Source organism: Hevea brasiliensis, chromosome 5 (genome assembly GCF_030052815.1).
Source record: "Hevea brasiliensis isolate MT/VB/25A 57/8 chromosome 5, ASM3005281v1, whole genome shotgun sequence".
Lineage (NCBI taxonomy): Eukaryota > Viridiplantae > Streptophyta > Magnoliopsida > Malpighiales > Euphorbiaceae > Hevea > Hevea brasiliensis.
The window spans coordinates 93635166-93662190 of record NC_079497.1 but is presented as its reverse complement, the minus strand read 5'-3'; the positions used below and the strand labels follow the sequence as shown (position 1 = coordinate 93662190).

The following is a 27025-nucleotide window of genomic DNA, read 5'->3' as shown; positions in this document are numbered from 1 at the left end:
AAGAAGAAGAATAGAGTAGGGACTTGAACCACTAGCTTTCAAAAGTATGAAGAAGGAGAGGAGGATGAGGAGATAAATAAGTACCATTTTTTCAAAAACAGAAAGATGGCAACTTGAAAGAAGGAAAAAAATAAAAAAAAGAACAAATCTTTTAGACTATGATATCATGTTTAATTTATTGGGTAAACTATAATTTAATATCTGAAAATTGGTTAAAATATAACATAGACTTTATATTTTACAACCAAGAAATGTAGCTATTGACATTTTATAACTAAGTAATTTAGTTATTAACATTTTAATAAATTTATAAGTTAGTCCCTATTTTTAAAATTCTAATTAAGTTAATGTTAATTTTAATCTAAAAACAATTTGATCCCTAAGTTAATTTAGTCATTTAAATATTAACATTTTAATAAATTTATAAGTTAGTACCTACTATTAAAATTTTAATAAGTTAATGTTAATTTTAATCTAACAACGATTTGGTCCTTTAAGTTAATTTAGTCATTAAAATTTTAATTAAATTAATATTAAATTTAATTTAAAATAAAGTTAATTTCTACTATTAAAATTTTAATTAATGATAATTTAATTAAAATTTTAATAATTGAGATTAATTTATAAATTTATTAAAATATTAAAATTAAATTAATTTATTTTAAAATTATTAGAATTAAATTATAATTTACTCTAATTTACGTGGAAAGAGAATAAGGAAAGGGAGGAGATGGTAAAACCAACTGGGCTACATCATTACTAATTTTTGTTAGGTACATCTTTATAACGAAAAACTACAAGCCACAGACTATTACGTTAACAAAATGAGGTGCCAGGTTCTGCAAGATTCTCATGAAAAAAAACGAAAAAATATTATGACTGCCAGCTTGGGTGTTGCACCTCGATAACGAAGCTACAGAGCACCGACCTGGTTGGGATCTTCCTTAAAAACTACATATCTTTATTCTTAAATTTCATACGTAATTTTTTATAATATTATTTAATCAATTAAATTATGATATGCATAAAATATATTAATTTTAATTTTTATGATAATAGCAATTAAGTAATTATATTTTATATTGTAAACTTTTTAATTTGAAAATTTGAATTTTTTGAAATTATTTTAAATCTTAATAAAGGAAGTTTATTTTTAATATTTAAAGTATATTAAAATGTTAATTTTTATTTATAATATTAGAAAATAATTAAATTATAAAAATGTTGTTTTATATACTATTTATTATTAAATTGAGAAAAAAATAAAACTAGTTAATTGTGTATAGTTTTATCTTATAAATTTTAATAATTAAAATTATATAAAAAATATAAAATTATATAAATTTTAATGTTAGAAATGATTTTGATAATAAGTAAAATATTAAAATTTAAATTAAATATATTTTACAAATCACTGGCATTGAGCTAGAGAGCATGTGTTTGATGTCTTTCTAGCGAACTCCTCCGCGCACTTTCTGCCTCTAGAATCTGACGCTGAACCAACAGGGAAAATTTCAGGCTTTTATTTTTATTTTATTTTTGGTGTTGGCTGTTCACCGGCGATGGGGCTTCTACTTGCAGATAATGCACAACAATATCGAAGCGTTGAAACTATATTTTTAGATTTTCACTCTCTTTTCCGTTTCTCCGGTGTCTGAATTGTTGGCTCGCACTGGTCGCCACCTGCAGCGCTATGACGCCAGCTGCCGCCTCGTCGCCGGGTATTTTACACTTCTGCTGCCTTGTTTCTGTTTCTTTTGGATGGTTTCAGTGACCGCCATTTTCCTGCTTTGCATGAATTTTATATGGAATTGAATTCTATTCTAAATTTATTTTACTAGAGAAATGCAAATTGAGCCATTTATGAATGAATTCTACTACATAATAGCAAATTAATTCTAGTAAAAAATCAATTTCTATAGATTTCGTAGCTCTTGTTGTGTTTATTTTTGTTATTTGATTTTTCTCTCACATTTTCCCTATACATCTTTGTGCAGACAGAATTTTGAGGAATTGGGTCAAAATGAATGAGATTGGTGATCCTCTTCTGACAACTTTTAGCTTCGTTTGTTCGTGGAAATTGTTCAATTGTGGAATAATTGGTTGTTTTATGAAATTACAGAGTAAACAAACTGTCAGCTTCTGAATGTGCTATTACATAAAATGAATATTTCACAAATATGTGCGTTATAAATTTCATGGATAAGGGAGGAATAGCAATTCAATGATCTTTCCAACTCTGTTCCATTCAGCCTTAGTTTCTGATCCAATTTTCAAGGCTGAGCAAGCTCTTTTTTCACTCCTGCAGAATCATTTTACCTTCCATTCTGTCCTTGTTGATTCTGTGAATTTTGGCCTTGCAGTAATCATTGTACCTTTACATCTCACATTCATTAGACTTGTAATAATTGTGCATTTTCTGTGGCACAATTTGTTCTAGCATTCTGTAGAGATGCTGCATTAACAAATTATTAGGAGGTCAAGGTTGCAAAGCGTAAAATATTGGACTTTGATTAAATTCTTTTCTAACACCACCCCCCCGGCCCCCTGCAGCCGCCCGGCCCGGCCCCTCTCTCTCTCTATCAGATTTCACTAATATCTGAATTAAGTGAATTGTTAGGTATATTGCTTCAAAAGGCACATGCTAAATGCTAATGGATTTTTACTATGGCCAGGCCCTAAGTGTGCCAATTTCAATGCAAGTAATTTAGATGTGGAAGTTATATTGTAGAATCTTACTTGGATCACCACCTTGTTTTCACTAAGCTTGGCACAGAATTTGCATATTGATTGACTAAATATGAAAAGGAATTTTAGATTATCGTGAACATTGTACATTCTTATTGCTATTGATAGATTTTCAAGTGTAAATGGCCTTAAATGACAAATATTTTATAAACATTTTCTTTGTGAAAGTTGGTTGCATAGGTTTCTTTTGTTTTTGTTGTTGTTTGTTTGTTTTTCTTATTAACCTGTTCTAGTGATATTCATTGGCAGCTGTATTCCTTTTAAGTATAGTGGTTTTGCTGAAAATGATGATGGCATATCTGAGAAGGTTGTTGAGGTACTAATGATCAACTCAAATAGTGGATCTGGTCTTCTGTTCCCAAAGGTATATATATTTCGAACCTTCTTATATAAATACATTTAAACCTAGTTGTAATCCTTTTCTTTATTATACATTTTTCATTTAAGCTGAATAGTATCTTTTGTGAAGACCATACTAGAATACATTTGGGTGCGATCATACTAGCACTAATGCATCGGATCCCATTAGAACCCCGATGTTAGACGTGTTTGGGTGAGGGCAGTACTAAGATGGATGACGTCTTGGGAAGTGTTCGTGTTGCACCCATTTAAACTCTGCCTAAGTAGTTTGCGCTTAGCCAGTCCCAAGCCTGGATAAAGGAGGAGTGTTGCAGTAGGTGACAATCAACGTAAAAATTTCGTCACATCTTATGATATGGATTCAAATGATATAAACATTGGGGCGTTCTCTACTTACGATGCGCTACATCGGAGCCCGGGTGTAGTGAGAAATATGCAAGGATGTAGGGCGTTCATCGAAAGCGATGCTCTATGGCGGCACCCGGGTGTGGTGTTAAATGAGTGAGGGTTCCTATATCATGGACGGGTTTGAGTAAAGAAGTTAGTTCATAGGATAGATAGCAGAATAGATAGTAGAATAGAACATCAGATAGGCATAAAGAACAATAGAAGATGTCATAGAAGGAGATCAATTAGGAAGGAATATGATAGGAGGAGAATCAGGGTTGGTACTTGGAATATTGGATCACTTACAGGAAAATTAATGGGGCTTGTGAATACCTTGGAAAGGAGAAGGGTGAATATTGCTTGCATTCAAGAGACTAAATGGATGGGAGAGAAAAGTAAGGAAGTGGGCAATTCATGATACAAACTGTGGTTTACCGAAAAGGAGAGAAATAAGAACGGTGTGGGCATAATCATAGACAGGACGTTGAAAGATGCTATAATAGCTGTGAAAAGAGTAGGAGATAGAATTATATTAGTAAAGCTAGTACTAGAAGGGGAAATAATAAATATAATTAGTGCTTATGCCCCACAAATAGGACTAGATAGTGAGAGTAAATAAAGGTTTTGGGAAGATATGGATGATCTAATGCAAAGCATACCGAATGAAGAGAATATTTTCATCGGTGGAGATTTGAATGGACTTGTAGGAAGTGATAGGCAAGGCTATAAGAATGTTCATGGAGGTTTTGGATTTGGCAACCGAAATGAGGAGGGAAAAAACATTCTGAATTTTGCTATGGTATGCGATCTAATACTAGCAAATACTTACTTTATAAAAAGAGAGTCACATTTAGTGACTTTCAAAAGTGGGCAACATAGAAGCCAAATTGACTTCCTCTTAACTAGGAAGACAAATAGAGCTCCATGCAAGGATTGTAAGGTCATTCCGGGAGAGGCTTTAACAAGTCAACATCGGTTAGTGGTTTTGGATGTCAAGTTTAGGAACAATTTAAGTAAGGTTAGAAGAAATAGTGTAGCTCAAACAAAGTGGTGGGAGTTTAAAGGAGTAAAGCAAGTGAAGTTCAAGTGAAGTTCAAAAATGAGCTTCTCGAGTCTGAAGCATGGAAGCTGGATATGGAGGCCAATGATATGTGGATACAGATGGCATCAAAGATTAGAGAAGTAGTTAGAAAAGTACTTGGAGAGTCTAGGGGACATGAACCACCCTAAAAAAAGAGATGGTAATGGAATAAGGAAGTACAAAAGGCAGTGAAGAGAAAGAGAGAATGTTATAAGAAATTACCTAAGTGTGATAATAATGAGGCATATGAACAGTACAAGATAGCAAAGAAAGAAGCAAAAAAGGCAGTTAGTCAAGCAAGAGCGCAGGCCTTTGAAAAGTTATATGAGAAACTTGGAACTGAAAAAGGGGAGAAAGATATTTATAGATTAGCAAGGAGGAGAGAAAAGAAATGTCAAGATCTCAATCAAGTTAGGTGCATTAAGGATAAAGAAGGAAAAATGTCAGTGAAAGATGAGGACATTAAAGAAAGATGGAGAAATTATTTTGATGATCTCTTTAATAATAGTTAAAATGGTAATAGCGTGAATATAGACTACAAAGCAATAGAAAAGAATGTGAATTATATTAGAAGGATTAGATCTTTAGAAGTAAAGTAAGCATTTAAGAGAATGAAAGTGGGTAAAGCCTGTGGACCCGATGGAATACCAATTGAAGTGTGAAAGTGTTTGGGAGATATGGGAGTGGTATGGTTAACTAAATTGTTTAATAAGATTCTAAATTCAAAGAAAATGTCTGATGAATGTAGGAGGAGTATTTTAGTACTTATTTTTTAAAATAAGAGAGACATACAGAGTTGCTCAAATTGTAGGGGAATTAAACTCATAAGCCATACTATGAAGTTGTGGAGGAGTGTTGTGGAATATTGACTACGTCATGATATTTCTATCTCTCCTAATCAATTTGGCTTCATGCCTGGTCGTTCAACTATCGAAGCGATCTTTCTTATTAGAAGGTTGATGGAGAAATATAGAAATGCGATGAAAGATTTACACATGGTTTTTATCGATTTGAAGAAGGTTTATGATAGTGTTCCAAGAAATATCTTATGGAGAGTGTTAGAATAAAAGGGGGTATCTATTAGGTACATACAAATGTTGAAAGACATGTATGAAGGAGCAATTACTATTGTGCGCACAGTGGGAGGGGACACAAGAGATTTTTCTATTTCAGTTGGATTACACCAAGATTCAGCTGTAAGCCCTTACCTTTTACATTAGTTTTAGATGAATTAACGAAACATATACAAGAGAGTATCCCTTGGTGCATGACGTTTGCGGATGATATAGTTATGATAGATGAGACGCAAGAAGGAGTTAATAGAAAGCTAGAGCTTTGGAGAAGTACTCTAGAGTCAAAGGGCTTTAAGTTAAGTAGAACGAAGACAGAATACATGCATTGCAAGTTCAGTGAAGACCGAATTGATAGGGAAGGAGTTAGTTTGGATGGAGTGATATTGTCCCAAGGTAATCATTTTAAATATCTCGGCTCAGTCCTTCAAGTAGATGGGGGATGTGAGGAGGATGCTAGTCATAGGATTAAAGCCGGATGGTTGAAGTGGAGACGTGCTACGGGAGTTTTATGTGATCGCAAGATTCCTAACAAGTTGAAAGGAAAATTTTACCGTATAGTCATATGACTGGTCATGTTATATTATAGTGAGTATTGGGCACTGAAGGAGTCGTATGTGTCTAAGATAAGAGTTGCGGAGATGAGAATATTAAGGTGGATGAGTGGCCATACTAGACTAGATAAAGTCCGTAATGAGTATATTAGAGAAAAGGTAGGAGTGGTACCAATTGAGGATAAGTTGAGAGAAGGGAGATTGAGATGGTTTGGTTATGTGAAGCGTAGACATACGGAGGCTCCAGTTAGACAAGTAGAGCACATTAAATAGAGGATAGAAAGAAAAGAAGGGGTAGACCTAAACTGACTTGGAGGAGAGTAGTACAACATGACCTAGAAGCATTACAAATTTCCGAGGATTTAATCCAAAATTGTTTAGAGTGGAACAAGAGAATCCATATAGTTGACCCCAAGTTTTTGGGATAAAGGCTTAGTTGAGTTGAGTTGAGTTGAGTATCTTTTGTGATTTTTTTTTTTTTTTAAATTATTGAATGCCACAATGTTTCAATGTAAGGAATGGCACTCTAAATTCATTTAGTTCACTGATCATTTATGATACTAATCAAACTCCCAAAAATAAAGATAGGACAACACCCCATGCACATTCATTCTTGCACACGTAGCAGCTTGTTCTTTGTTGTAGCACATGGAAGTTGATGAACTTAAATTGTAGCGTTTACGAAAAGCCAGAAGAATTTGTGACAGCTAGGTTAAGCAATTACAAGCACTAATATGTTGCAATAAACACCAATAAATAAGCCGTGCTGTTATGCAGAAAGATAGAGGTCAAAGCTATGGCTTTCCCCTTTTGCATAAATGCACTATAGCTACGCAATTAATTAGCAATTTTTGACAGTATTATATTCTCATTCATTAGAAGCCTCATCTGGCACAACTAACTTAAAAATTAAAAGATACATTTTCTCTGTTACCCAATATAGCATTGCCACCTTCCATTTGTCTTAAATTTTCTAAGCCAGCCATTTTGCCTTTCCAAATTCATTTACGAGATAACCTTACATGATTATTTTGTATCCACAATTCTAGATGTCCATCTCGTTCCATTTATTCAAGAAGCAACTTCCTAATATGATTGGCTTATGAATCTCTCTCAACCACAAAACCCTCTCCCTTCCTCATCCCCGACACCCTCTCCCTTCCAGACCCCACAATTATATATATATATATATATATATATATATATATATATATATATATATATATATAGAGAGAGAGAGAGAGAGAGAGAGAGAGAGAGAGAGAGAGAGAGAGATGAAAGGCATATCACCTGTAAGGGATATTGAAGGAATGTGCATTGAAGAATGTGGAGTTAGAAATCTATATGGCCAAATACATCATCATACACCTAAACTATTTGAGTTTTGCCTATTGCATACTTGAATTAATTTCTTGACCTATTGAACACTTGAACTTTAAAAAATCATTACAATTAAACACAAAATTGCCACGTAAGCAATGATCTGTCAAAAATAGTAAAAAAATGGCCCCATTTTTTTCTGATTGTGCTATAATATTCCCATAAAATGACTAAAGTATCCATCTTCTTCCACCTCTCTCTCTCTCTCTCTCTCAACTGATTGCAAGATCAAACATTACCAATCATCCTTTTCAATGGAGCATAACTATAATAAACACCCTTTTTTAATCCCCTGTCAATCGCTTCTGTTTACATTTGTTCTAGTATTTCATTTACAACAAGAAAAGCCAAATAATTCATTATCCAATTCTCTTGCATTTCAACTAAATAGAAAGTTACTACAATTTGCAAGCCAAAACAACAGTTCTTTATTATTTTCATATGCTGTATTTGGCTCAAAGTTTTGTAATTGTTTTCAGCATCTCATTGGAGGAGAATATGATACCTTGTTTCTTCATTGGAAATTATTTATAGTCTGGAATTTCATTGTTCATCAGCATAAAGCTAGGCAATGCTTGTGTTAGTTTGCTGAAAACTATACTCCATAAAGTGAGATTAGAAGAGATAAATCAAAAACAATAACAATGAGTAGAATAATAATAATTAAAAAAAAGAACTAAGCCAAAATTCCAATGCTTTTGTCATTAAAAAGTGGGGTTGGAACGTTCCTCCCCATATGAGAAAAGGCTTTATTATTTTGAAGGAACTAATTCAACTATGTTATAGACTTAACAAGAAATAGAAGAAGAATCTAGAGAGAGAAGAGAAGATCTTGAGAGAGAAGAACACACAAGTCAAGTATTCTCTAATTCATCAATAACAGTCCTAATACATTCATTTATACTAACAGCTACCAGCTATACAACTGAACACGAGTTCCCTCACAGAGTGGTACACATAACCATTCTCGCCTTCTCCTTTTATTTCTTGAATCGCTTCATTGTACACCGTTTTAATAACTTCTTTATCTTTTTCCATGTTAAATCCATTACGCGTCATTTTAACCTTCTGGTTCATATCAATACTCCCCGCCTTTAGTTTCCTTGACCCTAAGGAAAAGGATGGAAAATGCAATTGCAGATCATTGACTAATTCCCATGTCGCATTGTAAAGTAATAGGTCTGAATCAATCTCAAGGAAGGGGATTGAAACAGAATTCTCAGAGAACTTAAGAGAAACAGTGAGATTAGGTGAGAAAAGAATAGAACAAGATGAGAAGAGAAGAGCATAGAGATGAGAGAAATTATTATTGAATAGCATTCTTTGAATGAGTTGATATAGGTATGACTTCTTCCTTTTATACACAGCAGTAACTGTTTCCTAACAACTCAACAATCTCCAGACAACCAGAACTACCTCTAACTACTTGAGGCCTTTCCCTCCAAAAGTTGTTATAGGAGTTTCCCTCCTATTCTAACCACCCGACCCCTGCCACTATCTATTCTTTTTCCTTCTTCTATAATATGTAACAATACCCTCCCCAAGAGAATCTTCTTGTCCCCAAGAAGATGAAAATTCTGTAAATTGAGCCAGGATGAATGATTGATCCACCAAGTAGCTTCTTCTGCTGGAAGTTGAAGCCACTTAGAAGGCCATGAAGAGCTTGCAAGTTATCCCTGGTAAATCAGTTCAAGCAAAAGTAGATGCAGCAAAATTGTGACCAGAACTACTACTGAACTGGGGAAGTTATACACAAATTATCTCTCATCCATTGACTGGATTGTATTTTCTTCCTTTGTCTCCTCCAAATTTCAAATTCCTTTTCTTTGAGCAGTAAATGATTGTAGTATCTTAAAAGACACATTTTCTTCCTCTGTCTACTCCAAATTTCAAATTCATTCTCTTTGAGGATTATATGACTACATGATGTCAACTCAATTTTACTATCCCAAAAATTGCGATGCTCCTTTCCACATATCTCTCCTTCATAATATCCAGCTGCATATTCCCCTAGAAAAATCTTGCTAGAACTAAAAGGGAATTGGTGGTCTGGCTTCACCACAGAGACATGTTCAAGAGATTCTGAATTTTTTTCTTCAAAATTCACTTCAGATTTACCTCCTATTTTCTCCACTGCAAACTCTGGTTGTCCGTCATCCTCTTCTCCATCATTTTCCTCCTTAGAATCTTCATTCATACCAAATATATCAGCAAGAAAATCCTAATCCTGCTCCTGCTCCTGCTCCTGCTCAGTGCCCTTGTCATTCTTATTGAAAACTTCACTGGAACCATTTTGGTCTTCATTTGATTTGTCATAATTTCCAAGAAGTTGATCTTCATCAATTATATGTTTATCTTCATTCTCAGCTGCTGATCCATTGCTAACAATTCCTCCTTGCTGCTGGTTGACTTTCTCCTTTGGATTAGGGAGAATATCCTTACTCCCAAGGACAGCAACAGAGTTTCCCACTTCTTCATTTACTCCAGAATCACTTCCTTTACTTTTATCAGGCAAAGAATCCCCAAAAATGGCTCGCAACTCCTCTCTGATCATCCTTCTAATCTCTATCGCACTCTGCAAGGTATGCTGCTTCATTTACTCCCTCAAATCATCCCTATCCTTCTTGGATTCTGCCTGCAAAACCCTAACTAATTCCTCCAACTTAGAGATCTTTGAGTCTTGAGTAACTATCCCAGATCTAGTCATTCTTGTGATACCAATGGAATGGATTGGAAGCAAAACTCACACGTGAAGAACTTCAAGAAGCAAAGAAAATCAGGAAAAGGTAGAAATTTGATTATAGGGAAACAGAATAAGAACTCAAGGAAAGGAAATTTTAAGGGAAAATAAAGAAAATAGGAAGAAGAAATTAGGGAAAAAGTGGAGGAAGAAACAGGTTTCTTAAAATGCAAGAAGTGAAAAATTAAAGAAGAAAAATAGAAGAAAGAACCAGAAATTAACAGAAGAGGAAAGAAATTTGATTCGAGAATTTCAAGAAAGAAAGAACAGAAAAGAAATCTGAATAGAGGAAAGAGGAGAAATAGAAGAAAGGAGGAGAGGAAGAAGAGGAAGAGAGAGAGAAGAAAATAGCATAAAGAAACCTGGAATTCTGGAATACTCCCATTGATCTGTTCAGGCTTGTGACTCCAGCAAGAAGGATTGGAAGCGAACCCAGCTCAGAATAGGGCTCTGATACCAAATGTGAAGTAATAGGTCTGAATCAATCTCAGGGAAGGGGATTGAAACAGAATTCTCAGAGAACTTAAGAAAAACAATGAGATTAGGTGAGAAAAGAATAGAACAAGATGAGAAGAGAAAAGAGCATAGAGATGAGAGAAATTATTATTGAATAGCATTCTTTGAATGAGTTGATATAGGTATGACTTCTTCCTTTTATACACAGCAGTAACTGTTTCCTAACAACTCCTTAACAATCTCTAGACAACCAGAACTACCTCTAACTACTTGAGGCCTTTCCCTCCAAAAGTTGTTACAGGAGTTTCCCTCCTATTCTAACCACCCGACCCTTGCCACTTTCTATTCTTTTTCCTTCTTCTATAATATGTAACACGCATCTGTTGGAGAAGTGCCTTTCCAAATGAACCAGAACTTGAGTGGCAGCCATATTTCGTCTCTTAACCATCCGACTATCCAACACAGGCTTGAGGTGCTGCTATAACAATACGAGATAAAGGGGGAGGATGTTGGGAAGCCAAAACCAAAGCAGATGCTGGCTTAAGTAAGGAAACATGAAAGACATTATGGATTAAAGCATCAGTCCGAAGTTGCAACTTTTAAGCGAATTGCCCAACCTTTTCAATGACTGGAAATGGCCCAAAGTACTTAGGTTGCAGCTTCGGATTACTTGTATGCATAGAACGCTGAACATAAGGAACTAGCTTAACAAACACCATATCACCAACATCAAAAGAATCTGTTCTATGACAAACTGCTTGTTGTTTCATGCGATTTATAGCTCGAGTAAGATGATGCTTCAACAAGGCTATAGAAGCTTCTCGACCTCTATAATATATATCAACAGCTTGCACCAATGAATCACCTGGAATATAAAGTATATGGATGGGCGGAGGGACCCCATGCAAAGCTTCAAAAAGGGACTAATTCAACTATGTTCCTCCCTGTTATGGAAAGTCAATCACTATGTTATGGAAAGTCAATCACTATATTATTTCTCTGTATATTTTGTATTCTGTATTCCTATTTAGGATTTCTTATTTAGGATTTCTTCCTAATTAGTAGAACACAATTATAGGAATCAATTGTATATATATACCCATGTACAGATTAATTGAAATCAATGAGAATCTCTTTCTACATGGTATTAGAGCGGGTCATCAATCTAGGGTGACTATTTGTTCTCACTACCCAGCTCAGGAGAGACCTTGGCCGCCGACCGGCCGTTTCAACCCCGATCAACATCGCCGGCGTCGTCTCAACCCCCTCATTCCACCACTGTGTGCTGTTGCCTGATCCAGTATAACCATTAAAGGACTTCTGAGGTTTGGCTCTCAGATCCTATTTTGGTATTTGCTTGATTTGTGATTTTGGGTTATTTTGCTGCTATAAGCACTTTGGATTAGCGTTTCGGTCAGCTTTCTTTGTCTCAACAAATGGCAAACAATAAGAATGTTATTTCTGATGTGATTCCGGTGATGACTAAGATCACGGAACACAAACTTAATGGTTCGAATTACCTGGAGTGGAGTAAGACTGTTAGGGTCTATTTGCGTAGCATTGATAAGGATGATCACCTTACTAAAGATCCACCCACTGATGATACATGACAAACTTGGCTAAGGGAGGATGCTCGGTTGTTTTTGCAGCTTCGAAACTCGATTCATAGTGAGGTAATTAGTTTAATTAATCACTGTGAATTTGTTAAGGAATTGATGGATTACTTAGATTTTCTCAGATTCTGTAAAGGGAATATCTCCGTATTTATGATGTTTGTAAGGCATTCTACCGTCTTTGAGAAAGAGGATAAGTCTCTCACGGCTTATTTTATGGATTTTAAGCGGATATATGAGGAACTTAATGTATTGTTGCCTTTTAGTCCTCGATGTGAAAGTTCAAGAGCCCAACGAGAGCAACCGATCATATGAGTTTTCTTGCAGCCTTCCTTCAGAGTATGAGATGCTAAATCTCGATCCTCTCGATTCGAGATTTCCTCTTTGCATGAAACGTTCACACGGGTCCTTCTGACAGAGTATTCAATCTTCACACTGCAAGAGTGCTCTTATTAGCGTAATCCAAATGGACAACAGGTAATAAAAGAGGAAGTAGAGGAGGAATTACAGAAATGTAATGTCAGTGTAATGGAGAGGCTAGTTCTAATCAGGACTCAAGAGGAGTCATTTGTTATTATTGCCATGAGCCTGGCCATACAAAATATAATTGTCCGTAACTTCAGAGAAAAAATCAGCGATCACAGATGGCAAATATGGCAGCAGAGAATTCTACATTATCTTCCTCTGAGAAAACTATTTTGGTATCTGCAGAGGATTTTGCACAATTTTCCCAGTATCAGGCATCTCTAAAGCCTACCAGCCTCACATCGCTGCGATCACGAGTCGGTAAATCCACTACATGCCTTGTGTCTTCTTCATCCAAATGGGTTATTGATTACAGTGCGATGGATCACATGACAGTAATTCTAGTCTTCTATCCGCTACCTAATCTCACTTCCTCATCATTACTTTAGCTGATGGTTCTACTTCTTGTGTCATGGGTTCTGGAACTGCGAACCCGACTTCGTCAATTTCTTTGTCTTCTGTTTTGTGTCTACCAAAATTCTCTTTTAATCTACTTTCTGTTAGTAAACTTACTCGTATCTTAAATTGTTCTGTTTTCTTTTTTCCTGACCAGTGTTTGTTTCAGGATCTTACGACGAAGCAGATTATTGGTAGAGGACGCGAGTCAGGTGGTCTCTACATTCTACCGCGGTCGCTTGTTTGCTCCAGTACCTTAACACCTCTTGAAGCTCATTGTAGATTGGGTCATCCTTCTTTGTCTACCATGAAGAAGCTGTGTCCTCAATTTCAGTCTTTATCAGTATTAGAATGTGAGTCGTGTCAGTTTGCAAAACATCATCGTTTGCCTTCTGTGTCTAGAGTCAATAAACGGGCTTCATTTCCTTTTGAGTTAGTTCATTCTGATGTTTGGGGTCCTTGTTCTGTTACATCTAAAACTGGATTTCGTTATTTTGTTACTTTTGTTGATGATTACTCTCGTGTTACCTGGTTATATTTAATGAAGAATTGTTCTGAGTTGTTTTCTATCTTTTGTGCCTTTTGTAATGAAATCAAAACTCAATTTAATATTTCTGTGCGCATATTAAGAAGTGACAATGCCAAAGAATACTTTTCAGCACAATTTCAGCCTTATATGACACAAAATGGCATTCTTGATCAGTCTTCCTGTGTGGATACCCCATCCCAAAATGGCGTGGCCGAAAGAAAAAATCGTCATCTTCTTGAGGTAACTCGTGCTCTTCTTTTTCAGATGAAAGTACCTAAACACTTTTGGGCGGATGCAGTTTCTACGGCATGTTTTTTGATCAATCGTATGCCGTCTTCTGTCCTTAATGGGGATATTCCTTATACTACTTTGTTTCCTACAATATCTTTGTTCCCTATTGAATCCCGTATTTTTGGTTGTACCTGTTTTGTGCGTGATATTCGTCCACAGGTTACTAAATTGGATCCAAAATCTCTCAAATGTGTCTTTCTTGGGTACTCTCGGCTCCAAAAAGGGTACCGTTGTTTCTCTCCTACTCTTAATCGTTATCTTGTTTCTGCAGATGTCACATTTTTTAAGTCCACTCCATTTTTTCCTCCATCATCTGTGTATGAGAGTCAGGGGGAGGAGGATGATCTCTTAATATATACTGTCCAACCAATGTCTAGTCCTCTCTCACAGCCTGTTCCTTCTGTCTCTAGACCTACTCGACCTCCCGTTGTTCATGTTTATTCCAGGAGATTGGAGATTCCTGACTCAGATCCTCCACCAGCTACTTCGTTGGGAGATCCTGTATCTCATACTGATCATGATTCTGATCTAGACTTACCCATTGCTCTTCGTAAAGGTAAACGTTCATGTACTTACCCTATCTCTTCTTTTGTTTCTTATAATCAATTGTCTTCTTGTTCTCGGTGTTTTGTTACTGCTTTAGACTCTGTTCCTATCCCTAATACTTTTGATGAGGCACTGTCTCATCCTGGCTAGTGTGATGCTATGAAAGAGGAAATGGAGGCTTTAGATGCTAATGGTACATGGGAACTATTGCCTTTGCCCACTGGTAAGAAAGCTATTGGTTGCAAATGGGTATATCTGATGAGTAAATCTGATGGTTCTGTGGCTAGGTTAAAAGCACGCCTTGTAGCAAAAGGATATGCTCAGACATATGGGGTTGATTACTCTGATACTTTTTCTCCTGTAGCTAAACTTACTTCTATTCGCTTGTTTATCTCTTTAGCAGCTGCAAATGATTGGCCCCTGCATCAATTGGATATCAAGAATGCTTTCCTTCATGGTGATCTTCAGGAGGAGGTGTATATGGAGCAACCACCTGGGTTTGTTGCTCAGGGGGAGTTGGGTAAAGTTTGTAGGCTTCGGAAGTCTCTTTATGGCTTGAAACAAAGTCCTAGGGCATGGTTTGGGAGATTCAGTGAAGCAGTACAGGAATTTGGTATGCAAAAGAGTAAGTGTGATCACTCAGTATTTTATAGGCAATTTGAGGCTGGTCTAATTCTCTTAGTAGTCTATGTGGATGACATTGTCATCACTGGGAGTGACTCTGCAGGTATTTCATCTCTTAAAACCTTCCTCCAAACTCAGTTTCAGACCAAAGACTTGGGATTGTTAAAGTATTTCTTGGGTATCGAAGTTATGAGAAGTAAGAAGGGTATTTTCTTGTCTCAAAGAAAATATGTCCTCGATCTATTGACAGAGACAGGAAAATTAGGTGCTAAGCCTTGTAGCGCACCAATGACTCCAACTTTACAACTGTTAGCAGGGGATAGTGAGTTGTTTGAAGATCCAGAGAGATACAGGAGATTGGTAGGAAAATTGAACTACCTTACAGTCACTCGTCCTGACATTGCTTATGCCGTTAGTGTGGTAAGTCAGTTTATGTCTTCCCCAACTGTTGCTCATTGGGAAGCCTTGGAACAAATCTTGTGTTATCTGAAGGGCGCTCCAGGAAGAGGTTTGCTATATGGTAATCATGGGCATTTGAATGTTGAATGTTTTTCAGATGCCGACTGGGCTGGATCTAAGGTTGACAGGAGGTCAACTACTGGATATTGTGTTTTTATTGGAGGAAATTTGGTGTCTTGGAGAAGCAAGAAGCAGAGTGTAGTTTCTCGATCTAGTGCTGAATCCGAATACAGAGCCATGGCACAATCAGTATGTGAGGTAATGTGGATACTTCAATTACTAGATGAGACAGGTTTTAAGACCTCCCTGCCTGCGAAATTGTGGTGTGATAATCAAGCTGCTCTTCATATTGCTTCTAATCCAGTGTTTCATGAGCGGACCAAACATATTGAGATTGATTGTCACTTTATTCGTGAAAAGATTCAACAACAGATCATCTCAACAGGACACATCAAAACTGGAGAGCAGTTAGGAGATATTTTCACAAAAGCTCTGAATGGAGCTAGGATTGACTACATTTGTAACAAGTTGGGCATGATTAACATCTATGCTCCAACTTGAGGGGGAGTGTTATGGAAAGTCAATCACTATGTTATGGAAAGTCAATCACTATATTATTTCTCTGTATATTTTGTATTCTGTATTCCTATTTATGATTTCTTATTTAGGATTTCTTCCTAATTAGTAGAACACAATTATAGGAATCAATTGTATATATATACTCATGTACAGATTAATTGAAATCAATGAGAATCATCTCTTTCTACACTCCCCATATGAGAAAAGGCTTTATTATTTTGAAGGAATAATTCAACTATGTTATAGACTTAACAAGAAATAGAAGAAGAATCTAGAGAGAGAAGAGAAGATCTTGAGAGAGAAGAACACACAAGTCAAGTATTCTCTTATTCATCAATAACAGTCCTAATGCATTCATTTATACTAACAGCTACCAGCTATACCAGTGTAGACGAGTTCCCTCCTAGAGTGGTTACACATAACCATTTCCGCCTTCTCCTTTTATTTCTTGAATCGCTTCATTGCACACCGTTTTAATAACTTCTTCTTTATCTTTTCCCACATTAAATCCTCTACTCGTCGTTTTAATCTTCTGGTTCATATCAATACTCCCTGCCTTAAGTTTCCTTGACTCCAAGGAAAAGGATGAAAAATGCAATTGCAGATCATCGACAAATTCCCCTGTCGCATCAGTTGGAGAAGTGCCTTTCCATTGAACCAAAACTTGAGTGGCAGCCATATTTCGTCTCTTAACCATCTGATGATCCAACACAGGCTTGAGGTGCTGCTATAACAATACGAGATAAAGGGGGAGAATGTTGGGAAGCCAAAACCGAAGCAGATGCTGGCTTAAGTAAGGAAACATGAAAGGCATTATGGATTAAAGCATCGGTCGAAAGTTGCAGCTTATAAGCAACTTGCCCAACCTTTTCAATGATTGGAAATGGCCCAAAGTATTTAGGTTGCAGCTTCGGATTACCTGTATGCATAGAACGCTGAACATAAGGAACTAGCTTAACAAACACCATATCACCGACATCAAAAGAGCAATCTGTTCTATGATGATCCGCTTGTTGTTTCATGCGATTTATAGCTCGAGTAAGATGATGGTTCAACAAGGCTATAGAAGCTTCCCGATCTCTATAATATCTATCAACAGCTTGCACCAAGGAATCACCTGGAATATAAGGTATGTGGATGGGCGGAGGGACCCCATACAAAGCTTCAAAAGGCGACTGTCGAATGGTGGTATGGTAACTTGTATTATACCAAAATTCAGCTAGTGGCAGCCAGTCATCCACAACACACCATAAATACGTTTTCAATGTTCGGTTAACAACCTCTGACTGACCATCCATTTGAGGATGATAAGCTGTAGAATATTTAAGTTCAACACCTTGCAAAGCAAGTAATTCTTTCCAAAATGCACTAAAAAACACAGAATCCCTGTCAAAGGTGATTGAATGGGGCATCCCATGCAATTTAAAAACCTCCTCCATAAACACGTTGGCAACCATAATAGTAGTGTAAGGATGGAACAATGGAAAGAAATGACTGTATTTTGTGAGCCTATCAACCACTACAAAGATAACAGATTTGCCATGGGACTTGGGCAGGCCATCTATAAAATCTATTGCCAAATCAGTAAACAAACTAGTAAGAACAGGCAATGGGTGAAGTAACCCAGGGGAAGCCACATTCTCATACTTGTAATGCTGGCATATTTCAATCTCCCTGACAAAATTAGGGACTATTTTCCAAAGTCCAGGCCAATACACCTCTGAAGCCAAACGTCAAACATTGCATGAGCACTTGAATGACCTCCAACAGAGGAGCTATGAAAATGAGCTATCAGCTGTTCTCGAAGGAATGAATCATTACCCACAACCAGCTTTCCTTTATGGAACAATTTATTACAGTAATAAGTAAAAGAAGGATGAGAATGGGAGTCAAGTTGAATCTCACCAATAATTTGCTGTAAAGAAGGATCAGATTCCCAACTCTTCTTGATTTAATCCATCAATTTAGGAGAAACAAAGGAAGTAGTGAGAGCACACAATTCAACAGTAGGACAACGAGAAAGTGCATCAGCTACGGTATTATCTTGGCCTTTCTTATACTAGATTTCATAGTCAAATTGAAGTAATTTCGCAAGCCAAGCTTGCTGTGTTGGAGGTTAATCTTTGCTCCAACAAATATTTCAATGGTTGATGGTCAGTTTTGATTATAAAATGTTTAGGCAAAAGATAAATCTCCCATTTCTTAATGGCTAGCAGTATGGCCAGCATTTTATGATCATAAGCAGACCATTGCTGATGTTTGGGCAATAAAGCTTTGCTAATATAGGCCAACGAATGGCTCTCTTGAATAAAAACAACAACTATGTCCCCATGGGATGCATCGGTTTCGACAATAAAGACTATCAAAGCCAGGAAGCGCCAAAATAGGAGTTGAAATCATGGCTTGTTTCAAAGCATCAACTTGAGTTGAAGTATTCCAAGAGAAAGAATCCCTTTTCAGCAAATTTGTTAATGGGTGTGCAATTTGCCCATAATTTTTCACAAATCTATGATAATACCCACTGAGTCCCAAAAAACCTTCTAATTGTTTAATTGTTTGTCGGCTCGGACAAACAGAGATGCACAAGAAACAATTGCCTAATTCATATTCAACTCTGCCTCCTTGTGCATCTCTGTTTGTCTCTATTCTAGACGTTATTTGAATTCCTTCAACGTAACACTCACTTCTCGTTTCCATTCTTGCCCACTCATACCTTCTGCCATCGTTGTGCCAAGATTGAGCTCTGATACCAATGTCACAGACTTAATAAGACACAAAAGAACAATAGAGAGAAAAGAGAATCCAGAGAGAAAAGAGAAGAAGAAGATCTTAAGAGAGAAGAACACACAAGTCGAGTATTCTCTTATTCATCAATAAAAATCCCAATACATTCATTTATACTAACAGCTACCAGCTATACAACTGAACATGAGTTCCCTCTCAAAAGTGGTTACACATAACCATTCCCGCTTTCTCCTTTTGTTTCTTGAATAGCTCCACTGCACACCTTTTCAATAACTTCTTCTTTATCTTTTCCCGCGTTAAATCCACTATGCATCGTTTTAACCTTCTAGTTCATATCAAACTAATGAATTTTTTTTTCTCAAAATTACAAAGCTAGAACCTACTTGAAATATGAAAGAGTCATGTTTCGTATGAGAGATGGATTCTTCACTATGAATTCCTTCCATTCTTCTTGATCAAGTTTCCATCTGCTTCAATCATTGTTTGTAAAGATAAAATAACAAACATTCATGTCTAGAAGGTCAAGTGAAATTTGAACTATTCAGTTGGGGGGAGAGAATGGTGTGGAAGAAGAGGGTAATTTAGTCATTTTATGGGAGAATAAGAGTATAGTCAGTATAAAGTAGGACCATTTTTTACTTTTTTGACAGTTCACTGCTTAGGTGGCAATTTTGTGTTTAATTGTAATGATTTTTTGAAGTTCAGGTGTTCAATAGGCAAAACTCAAATAGTTCAAGCGTGTGATGATGTATTTGGCTAAATCTATATTCTTTTTAAAATAGAAAAAAATTGTTTTTGCATTTAAATTGCTGTAATAGTAATTCATTTTCCTATAGAGGACACATTTATTCTATGTTAATATTTTTATTAATAATGTTTCTATTTGTCCACTTAAGGGTGGCTGGGAAAATGATGAAACTGTTGAGGAGGCAGCAGTGCGTGAAGCCCTGGAAGAAGCTGGTGTTCGAGGTGATTTAGTGGTAAATACAAGTCTGATTATTCTTTTGTTCTTTATGTGGATGGCTTAGGCTTTTGCAATCATTATCTGTTTCTCTCATTCAAATGGTTGCAAGAAATTTTGATTTATGAAGATGATCAATGTGTATCTGTTTGAAAACTTTGCATGCATGGACATTTATGAGTCATTTTGGTTTGTTGATTAGTTCACTCTAATGGTAATGGTGAAGTCGTACAGCCTATTCAAATGAATATGCAGCAAATAAATATGATTTCTTTTTTTAGTTCTCTTCCTTGTTTATGAGAGAAAAAAAAAACTAAATTCATGCATGCGTCCAAGAATTATAAATTAAACAATGCACTCATGTTATCATTTCAGGAAAATATGAACCAGAAGAGCCAAAGTTGAGGAATACAGATTATGAATAGATAGGGCAAAGTAAAACTAATTATCCCCATCACTTGCTACGGTTTGTGACAATGCTTCTCTTTGGCCTTATGTGGCCTTTGACAGAAAACAGGCACAAGAACTAAATGCCAGATACCTTACTATCTCTTATAGCCAATTCTTGTAAATCTAAATGTGTACGAGAGATACACACTTGACTATGCTAACTTTTTATATTACTGTTGGAACCAGTATTCAGGCTGAAGCATTAATGTCTGTTTGATGTGTAGATAAATGAAGTGAAAGCTTATAGTACCAGTGTTGTATAATTATTCCAAAAATTGTGGTGACATTCTGAAGGATACGACCAGTCGTGGTTTTCAACGCGTAGAATAGATTACCTCCTGAAAACTTGAAGAGTAAGGTATGTGCTGTATCCTATTCTTAAATGAAACAGATGTTAAAATCTACTAGATACAGAGTCTGTCACACCTTACCCCTCTGTAAGGCATAACATGATCCTGTAGAATACCTAATGAACTACCGAACTTCACTTACCGATAACTCATTAAGTACCCTACAAGGGATTTTAAAACAATTTTCTTATTTTTGATAAGTGGTGAGCATTTCCAATAAGTATTTAAAATATTTAATTAAGTTGAAAGTTAGTTGGAAATTTTGGCCCATTTTATTTTTCTGCAAATTTTATAAAAATTTTAACAGAGTTCTGTCTGTATTTTGAGAAAACAGTTCTTCAAATACCTGTAAAAAGCACTTCTAAAAATTTTTCTCAACCATTACTTCAATTTCACGATCAAACTCTATCAATTTCAACAATTGCACAATCATTTCAATCAATTTCTCAAGTTCAAAATTCAATACTCCTCAAAATACTAGCAATCCATTTCATTCAAATTAAATAAAATAGTTCTATTCATATTTCATTAGAAACAAAATAATTTAGATACATTATTACAAAATTTACATTAAGAGAATTTCAAACTACAATATATATTACAACTTTATATAATTTTTATACAAACTGCTCAAGACCCATTTTTACATGTCCATACATTTATATGCAATACATACATGAAAAGAAATATTTACAATTAGGGTATAAATTATACCCAAAGACTTTAAGCTGATAGCTCCTCACACCTCAGCAGCTCAGTCTGCTGCTCCTCTAGTCTCTGTATCTGCGACAGCAATAGAAGCCATCGCTGAGTACTAGGACTCAGTGGTGCACAACATACTAAAATAATCTTTATGCAAAACTTAAATCACATTTATTCAAAAATTTAACTAAACATGAGCATTAAACACAAAACACGAATTATGAAATTTTAATGCAAACCAAGTTCATTTCGAAGAATCAAAACACATTTCATAAAACCCATAGTTAAATCATGCCATTCGAAACAAATAGAATCTCAATAGCCAGAGGCTAAAGAGAAATCACATCACAAGGCTAGCTAGCTCAAATATGTGGATATCCATTCACATCCTCTTCTACTGGCACACCTTAACACTTCTCCAGAGAAGGAATTAAAATTCGAAACTAATTACCTCCACTAGTCGTGCTAGTGAGGTGTTCAAATATATGGTCATGACACTGTGGTTTCAAAACTTATCTTAACAATTTGCTAAACATTGTCATTTCAATATACATAATAACTTTCAACAATTTAAATCAAAACATCATAAGAATGCCATAATTCAATATTTCACATTATTCAAAACAGTATGCAAAAGATGATTATAAAAAGTATACGTTGTGCACAAACCTCAAACGAGTCGCCTGTTGGCCTTGACTCGACTCCTCGGGTTCTGTCCCGGTATTCTTTTCCACTGAAACACACAATTTCACATTGTTTCAGTACCATAACTTAGCATAAATCCAATAATAAATTTAACTTCACTTTTACCTAGCTCTAACGTGCTAAATTCGACGTTCTTGAAATTTTGTGTTTTGGGTTACTATTCACTGCACTATTCAAGTCAAATTATTGACTTTCTAAGGCTTAATAGGTATGAGAATTCCAACTTCACCCACATACCACATTTTGGTCACTAAACTTGTTGGTTTTGGTCATTTTCTCAAAACTTAGGTCTTTTAGGCAAAATTTTCAAATTTTCAGTTTTAGTGTTCTTAATTGTACTGTTTCATTGGTCAGTTTACTGTTGGAATTTGGCAAAACTTTCTTCATAGAAAATGTTCCTCATTGTCTTAAGTTTATTCTCCTTTTTGAATCACCCCAATTGGAGTTTTGTAGCTCAAGTTATAGCCAAAATACAATTACTGTTCACGTGCACTGTTCATGCTGCAATTTTGGTTCTGGCAGATTTTTTATCCAACTTCGTTCAATAATTTGATCAAGTTAAGTCCGTAATTTGGTCTAATTTCCTTCATACGAAATGTTCTACTATGTCTTAGGTTTCCATCGGTTCAAGATTCACCTAAATCGGAGTTTTCTAGAGAGAGTTATAGCCATTGAAACTTTACTGTTCAAATGGCAATCCTGCAGTTTTGCAGGTTCAGTAACTCAACTTTGCTCAATAATTTGATTAGGTTAATGGCATAATTTGGGTTGGTGTTCTTCATGAAAGTTTTAGATCTATATCTTATCTAATTACTGGTAAAATTTCAGGTCATTTTGACCTTCCTAGCTCGAGTTATGACCAAATGAACAATTACTGTTCATTTGGTCAGTTTGTGCAGTGGCAGACTGCTCTTAACCAACTTTGGTCAATTGGTTCACTAGGTTTTAGTCACTTTTTGGGCAGGCTTCCTAAATGAAAATTGTGTCATTTTATGTCTATTTTCATCCCCAATTGGTGGCATATCAATTGGACTTGTAAAATTTCCGTTTTGGTCATTCAAAATTGGCTTGGTCATGCTGCCAGCAGCATGACCATTTGCCCTACGAATTTAACTTCCATTCTCACAATTTTCACACGTCTCTTTTGGTCATTATTGACCATTTTTCAGTTCGCAATTGGTCAAAGATATCATTTATGCATTTCTCCAAAATTTGCCTCAAAACCCTAGGTCTCAAACCCTAACTTTCATATCTTACTCACTTGTTGAATTCTAAATGCATTTTTAGTACTCATACCCTCACTTACACTTAACCACTTCATTATTTGCATCAAAATTACCCATTTCAACATTAATTTGCTGCTGGCCAAAATTCCTAGGGTTCTAGATAGACGTGATTTTGCATGTTTTCATGTATTTCTAACCACTTTCATCTTACTTCTATACTTATAATTCAATCAACATTAAGGAAGAGAGCTTACCTCAAATGGAGCTTTCCAACTTCTTTCAATTTTTCTCTTTCCAATCTTCTTAACAAAACTCAACTACAAGTTTTAATTAAGAAACTTATAAATTTTATGGCTCAAATCTTGGGTTTAAGAAGCTTTTTAGTGAGCTTCAATGGAGGAGGTTAAGAAAATGAGAGAAATGAGAGAGGAGATGAGAGGTGACGGGAAAGGGGAGAAGAAATCATTTTTTTTTCTTTTCTTTTTGTTATTATATGTCTTAGGAAGACCATAATTCTAATTAAATAAAATTTTAATTAAATTACTTATGGCATCATGCATGTGTCACCACATGATGTCATTACCTTTTTAACTTTTTCATTTTTCTTTTTTTTATTTATTTATTTTTCTATTAGTTCTTTAATTTAATTCTCGATTCCGAAATTTTCTTTTCTCCGATTTTATTTGACAGTTAGGTCAGGAGTCAGCTCTCGGGGTCAATTGACCAAATTGCCCATCGCCGGTTCATCCCGGTTTGCAATTAATTCTATATTTCTTCCGGCTCCCTGACCTAATTATTTGACTGGCTTAACAGTTCTTTTTCGTGATTTTCTCTTTTCCACTGTGTTCATAAGGGTCCTATGGACCGCAGCGTCACATTTTTCGGTTCGAAATTTGAGTTTAAAATGACTTCGCAGTCGTTCCCGAGAAGGTCACCCATCGCTGTGACTCTCGGCTCGTTTAACTTCTTATGTTCTGTTTTTCTTATTTATACTTAACTACTTGAACATTACTAATTATTTGTGTTTATGGTTTATCTAGTTGTCTTAAGTGTGGTTCTAATCCCCTTAATTGTCCGGACCGACACCGATCACTGGAACAGTGAAATATACCAGGCTATACAAATAGGGGAGTTACAGAGTTGGTCACTTTTTAAAATTTCGTGAAGATAAACAGCATCAGAAATCTTCAAAGAATCAATTTGAATGCCGAGAATATGGCATTTGCTCAAAGCCAATGCTAAGATAAGAATGTAATTTGTGTACTGATAAGACTCAGGCATCAAATTTCTGACTGATCAATCAATGAAATAATGGTGAGAGCAGAAACCTACTAGCAATACATTGAAGAGAGGGTGTATCATTGAAACAGGAACGTGCTTGAAGAAATCATTATCTACTTCAATTCCATCCTCTGGTGGCAATGTGCTTGTTGCAGGCACATTTGTTTAGTCAACAAGACCAATTTCTTTCTTAAAGCTACCAAAAGCTGTTCAATCTCTCTATGCTTTTTATAATATCCACTCAAACTTGCCTGTATAGTTATTGTCCACATCCTCGGTTAAAAGAGTTACCTCCGATGAAATGCAAGCACTTACAGGGCCCATGGGGTTGGGCTGTTTGAAATTACACAACTTCATTGCCAAAATTGATTTTTATTAGATGAAAGAATAAAAGTAGATGTTTAACATGTTCGGACATAATGGATCTGATTATGGTCGTGACTACTATTGCTTGCAAAACATTTGGTGGTCTTTCTTATGCATCTAATTGCATTCAATATGATTATGGGGCAAGTTGTGGGATTATTTCAACTTGCATCATGGACAGTTGACGATCTTACGTGCTTTAGGTTACATTTGACATATATCTAAGTGGAGGCATGCTTTAGTTTACGTTTGACATATATCTAAGTGGAGGCATCCTGGTGAAACTGATCATCTTCTTTAGATGAATTTGTCTGATGATGCATGTAAATTTGAACTTTTGGTGCTTCTCTGATTTCTAAAGAAGCCAAAATTATGAGCTTGGTCATTTTTTCTTCTTACTTTTAATTTTCACATGTAATGTATTTTTTCCTCCTGTTGTTGGTTTTTTTTTTTTTTTTTTTTTTTTTTTTGGAGATCCCAAAGCTAACAGCAAACCATGTGAGGAGCAGCCACATGATACATGTGCTTGCTAATTTCTTTCTTTCTTCAACATTATTTTTGTCTTCTCTTCCTATCACTTTCCTGTATTATCCTCCTTCAGTGCTTAACTCTATCTTTTATTCCTCAATTTCCTAAATTTTAAAGTGGAGGGTTATACATGAAGAATAGGAAATCAGTAGGAGAATGGTTAGGGGAAGGAGACTTAAGCTCAACACATGAATATTCATGAATTTTAACAAGGAAAATATTTTTCCTGTTAGTTTGATGCAGTATTTGTTGAAGTCAGGCATTCATTGGATCCTAATAATTGTCTTGATTTTTGTGCAAATCTATCATTGTAAAGCAGATTTGCCCTATCATAGGACTCCTTGTAGTTGTACTAGGTGGAGGCAATGTCAGGATCTTTGTTGGTGACTTTTTCGAAATTGGCCAGCACCTTGTGTGTACTTTCTTGTTTTTTTAATTTTTTTTATTAATTTTTCTGTGACTGCTGGAAGGAAATTTTTAAATTGCCTTACTCATGTATTTAGTGTTGCTAATTACCAACAGAAAATGGGTATATCTAACATGTCTGCCAAACATTTGATGTCTGTTGCCTAGGAAGGATAAAGAAAGCTTGCAATAGATTTATTATTTTAAACAACTTCTCTCTCAAAGAGAATCACTTCTGTCCATGTTGCTACTGAGGTTTTGCATTTAGTTAGTGAAATGGTTTGCTTGGGCTGTGGTTCCATATTGTTAATATTTATGACATTGTGTATTTCAGCATTTTCTGGATTATTACAAATTCAAAAGCAAAACCCTTGAAGATGAGTTTTGTCCAAAATGTTTGTGTAAAGCTGCCATGTTTGTGTTACTTGTGACGGAAGAGCTAAAATCTTGGCCAGAACAGAACACACGCCAGAGAAGTTGGCTAACCATTCCTGAAGCTAGAGAGTGCTGCCGGTATGAATGGATGAAAGACGCCTTGGAGGAAGGTTTCACAAAGTGGCACAGCAGCCAAATGATAAGCAGCCCAAGAGAAGAGAACCATGTAAATTCAACTCCATGATCAGAGCAGGATTTATTAGTTTGCAGATGCTTGAGAGGCACCATTTTGAAGCTAATTCTGGTACTATTTGCCACCTCTGTGCTCTTTTTCCAAGGTTGGATATTAGCAGTAAAGAAAACTCGAGTACAGGACAGATATGTTTGTTCTAGGTGTGTACACTGTGGTGTTTGCTTGAAAACTCTGGATTATCTTTTGCTTTACCTTGTCTCTGTCTCATCGTTTGATCACTTATTTTATTAGCTTCATATTAGGGACAACAGAAAACTTTGCTTAATTCCTTTGAGAAGGCAAAAGAGTTTGGTTAATCAATTCACAAAGTCAGAAATATAGAATAACTTGTAGCTGCACA

General features: G+C 35.7%; 2 protein-coding genes and 1 pseudogene across 2 annotated transcripts; all 3 read left to right on the top strand.

Annotated features, from left to right (window-relative positions):
* The first annotated feature begins 1415 nt into the window (after positions 1–1415).
* On the top strand, positions 1416–27025 carry LOC110641099 (nudix hydrolase 16, mitochondrial). The gene is made up of 4 exons (XM_058147232.1): positions 1416–1721; positions 2998–3112; positions 19980–20063; positions 26392–27025. Exons 2-4 carry the CDS (start codon positions 3071–3073, stop codon positions 26674–26676), a joined length of 411 nt encoding a protein of 136 aa, XP_058003215.1. The 5' UTR covers positions 1416–1721; positions 2998–3070; the 3' UTR covers positions 26677–27025.
* Positions 3237–3355, top strand: LOC131180397 (5S ribosomal RNA; annotated as a pseudogene).
* LOC131179942 (uncharacterized mitochondrial protein AtMg00810-like) lies at positions 14970–16444 on the top strand. The gene has a single exon (XM_058147231.1). The coding sequence runs from the start codon at positions 15157–15159 to the stop codon at positions 16318–16320; it is 1164 nt and encodes a 387-aa protein (XP_058003214.1). The 5' UTR covers positions 14970–15156; the 3' UTR covers positions 16321–16444.

What these genes read in the sequence shown, in the direction of transcription:
- LOC131179942 (XM_058147231.1), top strand. Translation starts at nt 15,157, where the DNA reads ATGGAGCAACCACCTGGGTTTGTTGCTCAGGGGGAGTTGGGTAAAGTT.
- LOC110641099 (XM_058147232.1), top strand. Translation starts at nt 3,071, where the DNA reads ATGATCAACTCAAATAGTGGATCTGGTCTTCTGTTCCCAAAG. An exon ending in CTGGTCTTCTGTTCCCAAAG is followed by an intron (nt 3,113 to 19,979) that starts GTATATATATTT and finishes TGTCCACTTAAG; the next exon opens with GGTGGCTGGGAAAATGATGA. An exon ending in GTGTTCGAGGTGATTTAGTG is followed by an intron (nt 20,064 to 26,391) that starts GTAAATACAAGT and finishes TGTGTATTTCAG; the next exon opens with CATTTTCTGGATTATTACAA.